General features: G+C 41.5%; 1 protein-coding gene across 4 annotated transcripts in view; it reads left to right on the plus strand.

Annotated features, from left to right (window-relative positions):
• LOC118362396 (low density lipoprotein receptor adapter protein 1-B) overlaps window positions 1–13,781 on the plus strand; it is a 64,994-nt gene that overhangs the window by 49,528 nt on the left and 1,685 nt on the right. For 2 of the 4 annotated variants that reach the window (XM_035742691.2, XM_035742687.2), the window contains 3 exons: window positions 3,809–3,904; window positions 7,342–7,475; window positions 8,046–8,080. In XM_035742691.2, the coding sequence (XP_035598584.1) occupies window positions 3,809–3,904; window positions 7,342–7,475; window positions 8,046–8,080 (265 nt within the window). Of the gene's footprint in view, window positions 1–3,808; window positions 3,905–7,341; window positions 7,476–8,045; window positions 8,081–13,081; window positions 13,114–13,781 lie in introns of all 4 variants that reach the window. The other 2 variants (XM_035742688.2, XM_035742689.2) reach the window with 2 other exon arrangements.

Consider the following 13,781-nt stretch of genomic DNA (forward strand, 5'->3'; position numbering starts at 1 on the left):
AACTTTGGGATGACATTTTATTTTTGTCCCTTATATTATTTGGAAGCGGTTGTTTTAATGCTTTGTATGTGTTAGTAGCCTTTGACGCATTATTCACACACACTCAGAATTTGCTTCTTCAATTTCAGTAGCCTACCTCTCCTACAGTAGTTTGGCGTGCGAGTTTGGCTATATGTGTGGTCTCAATGAAATAGAGTAGGCTGCCTATGCATGGACTGAGAATCATGTAGCAGTTATCTTTCCAAGGAAAGTAACTTAAATATGATTAGGTTGTAGTTTACTACAGTGTCTGTAAATACATATTGATAATGCAGAGAAGTAGAAGGCACTCAACCAACGTGAGTTGAGGTGCTATCAAAGAATTGCAACGTGCGGACCATGGTGAGCGAGCGTTGCACATTTTTCCTTTTCAATAAATATTTATTACCCACTTAATTGTCTTTGCCTACAAATTTTCCCACTCCTAAAAGATAGACTACGTATTTGCAAAACTTAGTTCAAGAGAAAGTGCAAGCGTCTGCTCTCTCTCCAACTCTGCTCCCTTGAAACTATATCAAGCCTAATAGCTGAAAACCAGCAGGAGTGGGCAGGTGTGGTATGAAAAGCTGCAGGTTTTAGTGGGAGTGGATGTAGAACTCCATCCCGCTCAAACATCTACCTAGATCCTTGTGAAGTTCCTGTTGTTCGTGTCTAAACCCCTCATTCTGTTTGTCACTGTCCGAGATGAAGGGGTGAGGGAGGGGGTGGGAGTATGTGACAATGGCAGTTCAGTCCTGTCTGTGACAGCTGGGTGCCTGTGCAGTTGATCCTGTCTCACAGAGCGTGAAGAAGAGGTTATTTATTCATCCCTTTACACCCCCTAGCCTTTCATTTACTCCCCCCCTTTTTAGTGGTTTTGGACAGGAGAAGGTTGTGTTTACCACAGAGCCTTTTGATAGTGTTTTAATTTGGATGCATTTCCATTTTATTTCATTATTTTTCAGAGATCAAGGCAGCAGAGGACTGTTTAGTTTCCCCGCTTCTGTGTTCCACTCTGCATTTCAAAAATTAATATTAAAGCTGCAAACTAGGAGTGCCGACTTTTCTCCCCTTGCGCTCTCTCCTCGTCCTCTCAATCTCTCCCCCCTTGTCAGAGTTTGCTCAGACTCCAAGCCATCAGGAGTGCTAACCCCTCTGATGTGCTGGGCTGTGTCGTGTCTTGTTCTACACAATGTGGTTGATGAGGGAGAGGAGTAGAAAGGAGTGGGGCTTTGAGGAGATATCAAAGGAAGTAGTTGTGTTCTCTTGTGGCTGAAGGAGAGAGAATTAAAAAGCTTTGAGACTGCTCCGTGAGTTACATGGCCCTAGAGGATTGTGGGTAGGAACATCAGGGTGGTTGTCTCTTTGCTGAACATCATTGCACCCCCACCCCACCATATTTCTGTAAACTGCATCCCTGACCCAAATCTGTATACGCTCTCATCTCTCTGCATGAGAAATAGTGATTTGAAGTGTATTTTACAGTAAACACATAGCTTTGATTTTGCATCTCAATATTATTTGGAATTGTTTCAATGCTTGATGACACTCTCTCTCACACCCTATCTGGGGTCTATCCAGTTCAGTGGAAATAAGGGTGCAGTCGCCCAGGCAATGGTTTAGAACCAAGTCATCACTCAGACACCTTGGCTCTCCTGGAGAATGGGATTCACAGAAGGGGGGCTATGTTTTTTTTAATGCTTCAGCTGGACGATGGCTAAGGAATCCTAAAAAGGCTTTAATGTAACCAATGCCCTTGAGGGACAGGCTGAGATGTGCTTTTAATCTCCACTGACGGTAATGGAAGCATTAGGTACAGCAGGTCAGCAGCCAGGCCTTTTAAGAATGACCAAGCCTGCTCAGATACTGTGTTTTCGTTTTCTAGAGTGCATAACAAGTATTTGTTTGTGCGTCAAGAAAAGAACTCTCCATTAATCGTGGAATGGAGACATGCATGCAATGCATACCCATAGTGGATATGTTTGGTGCATTCAGAAAGTATTCAGACCCCTTACCTTTTTACACATTTGGTATGTTACAGCCATCCATCATTACTTCAATTCTGACCAGTTTCCCAGTCCCTGCCAATGGAAAAACATCCCCACAGCATGATGCTGCCACCACCATGCTTCCATGCTGGGGATGGTGTTCTCGGGGTAATGAGAGAGGTGTTGGGTTTGCACCAGACAGCATTTTCCTTGATGGCCAAAAAGCTCAATTTTAGTCTCATCTGACCAGAGTACCTTCATCCATATGTTTGGGAGATCTCTCACATGCCTTTTGGCAAACTCCAAACGTGTTTGCTTATTTTTCTTTTTCTTTAAGCAATGGCTTTTTTTCTGACTACTCTTCCATAAATCTCTCTGGAGTGTACGGTTTAAAGTGGTCCTATGGACAGATACTCCAATCTCCGCTGTGGAGCGTTGCAGCTCCTTCAGGGTTATCTTTGGTCTCTTAGTTGCCTCTCTGGTTAATGCCCTCCTTGCCTGGTCCATGAGTTTTGGTGGGCGGCCCTCTCTTGGCAGGTTTGTTGTGGTGCCATATTCTTTCCATTTTTTAATAATGGATTTAATGGTGCTCTGTGGAATGTTCAAAGTTTCTGATATTTTTTTTATAACCGAACCCTAATCTGTACTTCTCCACAACTTTGTCCCTGACCTGGTCTTCATGGTGCCCCTTGCTTAGTGGTGTTGCAGACTCTGGGGCCTTTCAGAACAGGTGTGTATATATACTGAGATTATGTGACATTTAGATTGCACACAGGTGGACTTTATTTAACTAATTATGTGACTTCTGAAGGTAATTGGTTGCACCAGATCTTATTTAGGGGTTTCATAGCAAAGGGTGTGAATAAATATGCACATACCACTTTTCAGTTGTTTATTTTTTAGAATTTTCTGAAACAAGTAATTTTTTTCATTTCACTTTACCAATTTGGACAATTTTGTGTATGTCCATTACATGAAATCCAAATAAAAATCCATTTAAATTACAGGTTGTAATGCAACAAAATAGGAAAAACGCAAAGGGGGGCGAATACGTTTGCAAGACACTGCATTTCAGTTTTTTTTAAACTTTTAATACATTTGCAAACATTTCTAAAAAACTATTTTTGCTTTGTTATGGGATATTGTGTGTAGATTGATGAGAAAAACAACAATTTAATCAATTTTGGCATGAGGCTGTAACGTATCAAAATGTGGATAAATTCAAGGGGTCTGAATACTTTCCGAATGCACTGTGTCCATACATGTGTATGTTTGTGTGTGCATTTTATAGGACTATACATCCTGTAGAGATGCTTCTCTTGGTATATAAACCATACTGTGTAGACTGAGACTGAAAATCAGAGAAAAACATTCAGATTATCCAGGAAATCCAAGGAAAGCTCTTTGGGTCTATGCTCAACATAAGCCCTGCTCCCAGCAGGTGAGAATGTTAGGAGAGGAGACAGGCCTTATCCATGTGACCCAGATGCTCCTTATTAAGGCAAAGGAGGAACTGCCTGCCTGACTGACTGGGTCCTGAAGCTACAGACATGACCAGTGTTTGGTTCTTCCCTATTTAAAACTCCTTGCCAGTGGCTACTGACTGACATGTGTAAGTGTAGCTACTACAGATCTTGTGGTCTTTGTGGCATCTTGTCTAAATACAGCATTGGAGTGTTTGGTCAAGTGCCTGATATCTGCTGTGAATGATCAACTATAATTTACAGACATCACAAACATGATCAGCTAGATGTAAATGTTCTCCTGTATTTCGCTGACGGTCTGTCCCCCCCCCCCCACAGAGAAGGAGAAACATGCGAAGTCTGGGTCAGATGGGGAAGGAGCAAGTAGTAGCCAGTCGGAGAGCTCGTCCAGACTGGGCAGTCTGAAGGGAGGAGGTGAGTCACCGGCCTGAAGTCTCAGCCTGAGGGCCTCAGGGATGGGATAATATTTAATGGGCAGGCTATTCATATAGCCCAGTGCAGGTGACTATGTCCATCTGGTGCTTGATAAGTCTCCTCCGTCTACACCTCTATCCACCATCCTTCCCTCACGCTGGTTACAGTCTTTATTCTCCTGAAGATACTCACGTAGACATGATCAACACTTCAGTAGGAAGTAATGGTGATCTGTTTTTCTCTGGATCTTGTCTCTCTTATTTGAGCTCTTTGTTTTTCAAATATATTTTGCACTGTGGAATGTTAAGGAGAACAGTGACTTCTGCCATGGACACGTGAGAATTCCAACAGCAGGAAACACTGGTTGTTTGAAAAGCGTGAGGGATCTACATTCTTTGTGGCTATTAGCTTCCTCTTCTGTAGAATTCTGTAAGCAGAGAGATTCTAGTCTCTGTGACCATTTCCTCAAATCCTGCTGGTGAGGCCTGTGCAGTTTTAGGCCCTGAAGTGCTGCATTCCTGATCCAGAGCATGAGAGAGGATGACGCTCACCCTCCCTCCCTTGTGAGGGGATCACAGGGGTCAGTCACTGTGTGACGCAGAGAGTGTCACAATCTTTCTTCAGGGAAATTACCGGACCAAGGTGCAGCGTTGTGAGCGTACATTTATTTTTATTATGAATGTCGCCAACAAAAACAAGAAACAACAAAAACGACCGTGAAGCTTACTAGGGCTATACAGGCCACTAACAAAGTCAACTACCCACAACTAAGGTGGAAAAACAGGCTGCCAAAGTATGATTCCCAATCAGAGACAACGATAGACAGCTGTCCCTGATTGAGAACCATACCTGGCCAAAACATAGAAACAGAAAACATAGAAATAAAGAAACTAGAATGTCCACTCTAGTCACACCCTGACCTAACCAAAATGGAGAATATAAGCATTAGTCTCTAAGGCCAGGGCGTGACAGAAAGAGCAGACGTAAAACATCAGCTTGGCCATGCGTCCCCTTAGTCTGGCCAGGTGGACCCCAGCCTGCCAGAGTGGGATCCATCTAAATCTCATCTGATACTGTTAACATGGGATGGGACTGGATCAGCTCACGATTACAATAGGATCAGGCCCGTTTGGGTTCAGTGGTTTATAGATCATCTCTAGAGAGGAGAGCAAAACCCTTGACCCAGAAATTGTATTTTTGTAACAGAGAGGCTTGGTGTAAGGGGATTGCATCCCTGTCCCTTTCATCTTTTGGCTGTCCTTGAGCTATGATTCATAGTCCCATAGAGGGATGTGTGGCTTAGACCCATAAGGAAGTTGTTTTGACTGAGATGCAAAGTGCTTACAGTAAGTATTCACCTCCTCCTATTCATCTCAGGAAGGAGTGTTGCTGGAGACTATTCAGCTTTATTCAGGAGACATGATACTCACCTCCCATCTTCCTTCTCTGCCAGTTTTCTGCTTGCCACACAAACTGGTGTGTGTGCGCGGGTGTGGGCACATGCTCCTGTGTCCTCTACTTGGAGATGTAGTTCCTGAGAGGCCTGTAAAATTATATTCCTGACTCAATCTGCCACTCACTCCCTGGGGCCAAACTGCCAGACGGTGCCCAGACCCATTCCAAGCCCCCACACCCATCCCACTCTCAACCTAAGCCCCCTGCACACAGCCCCAGACCCAATGTGGTGATGAAGAGTGCTGTGGGTCCCCCCTGCATCCTTCACCATCCCAGACAGACCGATACAATGAATAATCACCTGCTAATAATGGCTTTCTTAGTGATAGGGAAGATGCAGTAAATGTCAGAGGTCGTGGATGGAGGGAACCAGTGGAGGGGAACTGCTGCAATGGCTGAGTTGATCATTTATGAGCCTTCCTTTTTTGGGGGCCTCCTCTTATGCAGAGAAAAGAGGAGGAAGTATATGAGGTTATTAATAGACCCAAGTACAACTTTGAGACAGATTTGGAGAACCTACTGAGATTTGACCTTCTCTTCTCAGGGGACTGACACCCGTCTGTCTGACCAGGGAATCAATAAGCACACATGGCACACACACACACACACACACACCGATTCACAACCCTATTAAATAGTTGCGTTCACAGCAGTTATTGGAGACGATCCCATTACAGCACAGTCATCATGGTGAGGTGTGTGTGTGGGTCTGGGGATTATTCTGTGCCCACTTATCAATAAGACAATAAGTGACAAACAACAGACGCGTATGTTTTTATATATTTTTTATTTAACCTTTATTTAACAAGGCAAGTCAGTTGAGAACAAATTCTTACTAGAGGTCGACTGACTTTTCAATGCCTACCAAAAAAAGGACAAAAAAAAGCTGATACAGATTAATCAACCATTTTTAAAAAACATTTATTTATTTGTAATAATGACAATTACAACCATACTGAATGAACACTTTTATTTTAACTTAATATAATAAATAAATCAAATCAATGTATCCTCAAATAATGAAACATGTTCAATTTGGTTTAAATAATGCAACAACAAAAAAGTGTTGGAGAAGAAAGTAAAAGTGCAATATGTGCCATGTAAAAAAGCTAACGTTTAAGTTCCTTGCTCAGAACATGAGAACATATGAAAGCTGGTGGTTCCTTTTAACATGAGTCTTCAATATTCCCAGGTAAGAAGTTTTAGGTTGAGGTTATTATAGGAATTATAGGACTATTTCTCTCTACCATTTGTATTTCATATACCTTTGACTATTGGATGTTCTTATAGGCAGTTTAGTATTGCCAGTGTAACAGTTTAGCTTCCATCCCTCTCCTCGCTCCTACCTGGGCTCGAACCAGGAACACATCGACAACAGCCATCCTCGAAGCATCGTTACCCATCGCTCCACAAAAGCCGCGGCCCTTGTAGAGCAAGGGGAACAACTGCTCCAAGTCTCAGAGTAAGTGAAGTTTGAAACTCTATTAGAGCGCACCCCGCTAGCCATTTCCGGTTACACCAGCCTAATCCTGGGAGTTGATAGGCTTGAAGTCATGTTTGAATGAATGCTTACGAGCCTGCTGCTGCCTACCACTGCTCTATCGAATATAAAATCATAGACTTAATTATAATATAATAACATGCAGAAATACAAGCCTTAGGTCATTAATATGGTCAAATCCGGAAACACTAATTTCGAAAATAAAACTTTTATTCTTTCAGTGAAATACGGAACCGTTCCGTATTTTATCTAACGGGTGGCATCCATGAGTCTAAATATTCCTGTTACATTGCACAACCTTCAATGTTACTGTTATGTTTTCACATGATGGTCATAAGTGTGCGTGGGGTTTTGGTGCCGGTATGTGACAATAAGATATGTAATAGATGTCTGTACAGAAGTCCTGCAATGCTGTTGATATTGAAAGTACGGTTCTTCCCTCTGAGATTAATCTAGTATGTATGTTTTCTCTGTGTTACAGAAGTGGCCACAGGGAACCTTCTAGACTTGGCAGAGGGAGCAAACGTGGCGCTGCTGCGCTCTGGGACAAAGGAGAGCGAACCAGACCCATTCATGATGCACAACCACACCACAGAGAACAACAATACTGTATGGGTAAGAGAATGGGGGCTAGAATAGAACTACTGTAGCTACACATGCTTAATAAGAGGGGCGATGCTTTATGGATGAGAGAATGAAGGCTTGGAGAGCTGTATGGTTACATCAAATGGACATAGAATGACTACCAGTATACTGTAAGGGTAAGATTTAAATAATACAGTATTGACAGTAGCTCCTAGCATACATACTTGATTCAAAGGCAGTGTCTTTATAGTAGAGTATGATTATGGGTTGAGTTTAGCTCAGGACAATGGTGCATTGAATAGAACAAGAGTTATCAGATGGTCCCCATAGCAGGGGAGGGTGTGGAGCTGTTATTCTGCAATCATATACTTATATTACAGGGAACGTTTGGATAGAGGTGTGTGTTTCCTTTAGCTGCTCAGAATCGAAATGTTCCATTTATAGTTGTAAAGCCAAAAGAGCCATTCATGATGCCATCACTTCCTGTAGTTTACCTACTGTAAACCTTTCTGAAACAAATCTAGTTTTTTAAACAGTATTTCAATTATTTTGATATGGTCTTCTTTCCTTGACCTTGTCTATGTGTGTTTTGTCTGGCAGGAGCTTGAGGATGGTCTGGATGAAGCTTTCTCAAGGTGTGTGATTTTACTGTGCCCTGTCCAGTCCCTCTGCATTACCACACACACACAATAGCCGATGGTTAACCTTTCTAGCGGGAACCCCTCGACAACATTCCGCTGAAAAGGCAGCAATTCAAAAATATTTTTTAGAAATATGTAACTTTCACACATTAACAAGTCCAATACAGCAAATGAAAGATAAACATCATGTTAATCTACCCATCATGTCCGATTTCGAAAATGCTTTACACCGAAAGCACCACATATGATTATGTTCGGTCATAGCCAAGTCAAAAAAAAAACACAGGCATTTTTCCAGCCAAAGATAGGAGTCACAAAAAGCAGAAATATAGATAAAATGAATCACTAACCTTTGATGATCTTCATCAGATGACACTCATAGGACATCATGTTACACAATACATGTATGTTTTGTTCGATAATGTGCATATTTATATTCAAAAATCTCAGTTTACATTGCCGCCTTACGTGCAGTAATGTTTTGATTCCAAAACATCCCATGATTTTGCAGAAATACTCATAATAAACATTGATAAAAGATACAAGTGTTATTCACAGAATTAAAGATAGACTTCTCCTTAATGCAACCGCTGTGTCAGATTTCCAAAAAACTTTACGGAAAAAGCATATTCTGAGAACGGCGCTCAGAACCCAAAACAGCCAGAGGAAAATCTGCCATTTTGGAGTCAAAAGAGTTAGAAACAACACCATAAATATTCACTTACCTTGAGGATCTTCATCAGAGGGCACTCCCAGGAATCCCAGGTCGACAATAAATGACTGATTTGTTCCATAAAGGTCCAAAAAGTCTGTCATTTTTGTTGAAATAGCCACTTGTTGTTAGCGTGTTCAGCCCAGTAATCCATCTTCATGAGGCGCAGGCACTTCATCCAGACAAAAACTCGAAAAGTTCCATTACAGTCCTTTAGAAACATGTCAAACGATGTATGGAATCAATCTTTTAGATGTTTTTAACATAAAACATCAATAATGTTCCAACCGGAGAATTCCTATGTCTGAAGAAAAGCACTGGAACGAGAGGTAACTCTGTCGGGAGCGCGCGTCATGAGACCAAGGTACTCTGCCAGACCACTGACTCAGATCTCATGAGCCCCTCTATAGTATAATCCTCATTCAAGTTTCTAAAGATGGTTGACATCTAGTGGAAGCCGTAGGAAGTGCAAATTTATCCATATCTCAATGTGTATTTGGTAGGCCAAGCTTTGGAAAAACTACAAACCTCAGATGTCCCACTTCCTGGTTGGATTTTTCTCAGGTTTTTGCCTGCCATATGAGTAATGTTATACTCACAGACATCATTCAAACAGTTTTAGAAACTTCAGGTTGTTTTCTATCCATTACTACTAATAATATGCATATATTAGCATCTGGGACAGAGTAGGAGGCAGTTCACTCTGGGCATGCTATTCATCCAAAAGTGAAAATACTGCCCCCTATCCCATAAAGGTTAAGGCTTGTCTTATAAACACTGCCATTCCCACCTGCTGGCTCGCCGCTGGGCACTCGCTTCACTTATATCCAAGAAACTGGCTGTGTTCAGTTTACTGGCCTCAACGCCCAACTTAATCTTCTGCTTTCTCAGCCTGCCTTTCTACTGGCCAGTCCCCCACAAGCAGTGATTTAACAATAGGTTTTTAAATGAGGACTTTGGATAGAATGTATTCTGCACGCTTCAATGGCAGTGGTTGCGGGATAAATACACAGAGCATTGGTTTTCGGTCATACAACTAGCAGGTTCAAGGTTAACTGGACACGTCCTTCAGTGTATTCTCTGTGCTCTTGTACAGACTGGAATTCCTCAAAGGCAGGGTTCGGTAGGTTACTTTTTAAATGTAATCCGTTAGTTACTATTGTAGTTACCAGTCAAATTGTAATCAGTAATGTAATTTCTGGATTACCCAAAATCAGTAATGTAATCTGATTAGTTACAGTTGGATTACTTTCCCCTTAAAATAAAATTCCACCCAAAAATTATCTTTTGGTATTTGTTTCATTAGTCCATTGTTGATATAGTCCCAAAATGTTTTGCATGTCAGCAATCAAGTTATCAAGATATATTACTTTCAAAATACAGAAATACAGCCAGTATGATGCATTTTACATCATATGATTGAAAATGCATCATACCGGCGGTATTTCTGTATTTTGAAGGTAATATATCTTAACTTGAGTGGTGGAATATTCCTTTTAAGAGGCATTAGAAGAACACAAAAAGGATCTATCAAATGCATTTGGTGTGTCATCATAGTGGTCTCGGACATGGTCAGACTCTGAGGTGGAACAAACTAAAACGTGCACCTTTTTTCAATGATTCATTTCATTGAGATAACAGAAAGATGTCATCATGTATTTTGTCACAAACATAATTTCTAAATGTAAATGTTATCCAAGAAGTAATCATCTAGTTTTTCAAAAGTATCTTTAATCTGATTACAATATTGTGGCTGGTAACGTAACTGATTACATTTACAGATTGTTTTGTAATCAGTTACTGCCCAACCCTGCTCAAGGGCTCATTTTTAAACTAACCCAACTCCTGCAGAGCTCAAAGGAGTCCATCTTGTTTCAATGACATGTCCTGATGAGGTCTTTAGGGATGCTGAATCACAATTCCCAATATGTATTTTTTATGTTACCACTAAGTATTAGTCTAATTCCAGTCTTACCAGTGCTTTCAATTCCCCCTGGGCTCTTTTCATTTAGTTTCATTTGAAACTGACGGTGGCCTCTCCTCTCGTCTTTATCTGGCGGTAGGGACAGTGTGCTTCAGAGGGGCGGCAATCAAGCATTGAGACCATTCTAGTGCTGTTATCAGATAATTATTTGTCTGCACACACAGTAATTACTCACTAGGCCGTTAATCTATGCTGCTGTGCCCATCACGTCTCCACAGGGGACTGTGTGGAGTAGTGATGGGCAGTCCGACCAGAGATTGCTTTAATTGAGGGACATTTAGTAGGCAGAGGACCTGGGGCCTTATTTATCAACCATGTGTACATTTCTTACTAAATTCTGTCGTAAGTAGAGATCCTAGTGTTTGCGTGCGCAACAAATTATTGGGATTTATCGAACTGTTGCGATTACAACCCTGTCTGGAAAATGCCTTCCGTTAATCTTTCATAGTAGCAAAACCCCCCTCATTTGCTGTACTATTTGGACATTTTGGAACTGGGACATGTCTGTTTCGAAAAGAAAATGCAATGGCAAATTTGATCACATTTCTGTAGAGGTGTGGGTAGAATATATTTTAGATTTTGCAGTGACCTTTTCAAACTAAAAATGCATGCCGACTATAGCGAGTGCCAACCACTGGCCGCGCATTCTGCAAGATTGATTGTCTATTCAAACTATTTAAATATAAATACTACAGCCCACACTTCTACGCAAAATTCAAATTGCTGTTCAGTATTTTGTTAATCAATAGATGATTGGATTTCTATATCCTGCCTTGGTATAGGCTCTAATATTAAATGGGGTATGATGTCGCACTCTTATCTCACAGCAATACTGTAGCCTACCCGTACTATCAAACATTTTAAATAGGTTACTGGTCTATATACTTCCAAGCTTTCTTGGCTATTGAGTTATTAATGGATAAATGGTTGCCTAATTTGTTGTCTAGCGGGAATAAACTAGTCAAGTCTGAAAACATGAGTATGATTTAGGCCTTAAGTCAAAAACATTATGCTGTGATCTCCTTACCAATGGCAAAGGTATCTGTTTTATTACGTTATTTGCTTGCAATACAATTGATCAACCACTAGAAGTTGTGTGTATGCATGGTGAGAGCTGTTTAATACACACACTTTCCCATGTTCAAAATGGATAAATGCCAACCTAGGCAGGAAAACTGGCACACCCAAGGTTGAGAGTATTTTTGTTACACACTCACCATTGATAAATGAGTCCCCCCGGTTCAAGCCTTTTGTCTATCAGAGAGCGCTGATTGCAGAGCTGCACTCTTATTATTGAAGTAGTGGGTGTTGAGCTGTGGTGAAGAGTGAGAGGAAGTTCTCCATATGAGGGCTGCTGAACTGATTCACTGTCACTTGGACTGACCAAACATGACTGATGTCAGTAACTGACTAACGTCAGTACTTGCTTTTCTTGTATGCCTGTAGCCGATATATGATATGAGAGTGGATCGTTTTTAGTTACTTGAGGAGACTTGGAAGTGGCAACTGGAGATTTTCAACAAGCTCCTAAGAGCACTTTGAGTATATATTTTCTAAAAAGACCACAACCAGCGATGACAGAAAAGAAGCTTCTGTCTGTGAGACTTTAGTCATTCTCTTGACTGGGTTGTTTATAAACTCCCTGCATAATGACAGTCAGGGGTATGTTGTTGTTGCTAATGCTTGCTCTTTCCTTTATTTTACCTCTGGGAAGGGGGTGAAATGAGATCAGACTTTTCCTCTGAGTTTCAGGAAATAACTCTCAGTAAAAGGCAGTTTATTGGCAGATGGGCTTTTCTCCCTCAACCTGCTGTGGGTGGTATAATGGGGTAGCAGAACTCTGGAAGTCCAGGGATGCCTGTCATTTTAGACTGAATGGTTTTCCTCCTTCAGGACTTCTTCTGAAGCAAAGAACAGTTTTAGTGACGATCCTCCATCCCTGTTTAGTTTTTTAAATAGTGAGTTATAAAATAAGAGACAGAGTTGACATTTCTTGCCTTCATTCTCTGTGTGAGTAATTTAGTTTAGCTGTATGAGCACCTAAACCTTCTCTCCTTGTACATTCCTTTAAACATCGATATGAAGGAAGTTTGTGCCCAGGAGTCGGAACTCTCAACACTGACACTGACCTCACTAAGATCGCTGTAACTCAAGAAGGATTACAGTTCCATCTTCTGGCTGCAGGAAGTTAATGCACATTTTAAGTTAATTGGGAATGCTCTGGTGTTCTTCATAATACAAATATAGGGGAATAGTAAAACAGCTGTCTGACTATTGACATTTCCTTTGCACCCCTCAGCCGCAGTCTGGATAGCTTTGAATCATACTCAGGTAATGATGTCATCCATTGGATGTGCAGTGTCCCACCCTCACTTCCCCCAGTCACCCCCACTCCATTCACCACCCTCACCACAACTGTGACCCCTTTGTCACTCTCCATCCTCACCGTACCCAGCCCATCTGTCTGAGCATGGATGTGGATCTGTAGCATTCTGCCATTACAAACGCCTGTAGTTGCATATGTCCTCATAGGTGCATCCCATTACCATGGCTCAGAACCCTGTCCTATTGACTTCCCTTATGTTGAGACCACGCTGAGCAAACGTATGGCTCAAACCAAGACAGAGAAGTTACCCGTCTTGTGTAAATTTGGACTACAGGTTCCAACATTACACCAGCAAAGTGCACAGAGTTTGGGAAGGCTGTGCTGTGTATGAACGGCAGGGTTCTCCACTAACATGTTGATTGTTGTCATTTATTCTCATTTTGTCCATGCCCATATGGTCTTGGATTTGTGTGTTATTCTGCTTCACATCTACAGCCATTTCGCCGTTATTGCAACATCACTGAATGAGAAGTGACATGGTGAGCCAAGTGGTGTTGCTGTCGTAGCAGTGAAGTGGTGTTGAGAGTCAGGCCTGAGAGTTGTAGCTGTGTGAAGTACTTAGATAACCATACCTCACTGTTTGATCATTTAAAAAGACATGCCTCTACAGTTT

This window comes from Oncorhynchus keta, chromosome 29 (assembly GCF_023373465.1).
Source record: "Oncorhynchus keta strain PuntledgeMale-10-30-2019 chromosome 29, Oket_V2, whole genome shotgun sequence".
NCBI lineage: Eukaryota > Metazoa > Chordata > Actinopteri > Salmoniformes > Salmonidae > Oncorhynchus > Oncorhynchus keta.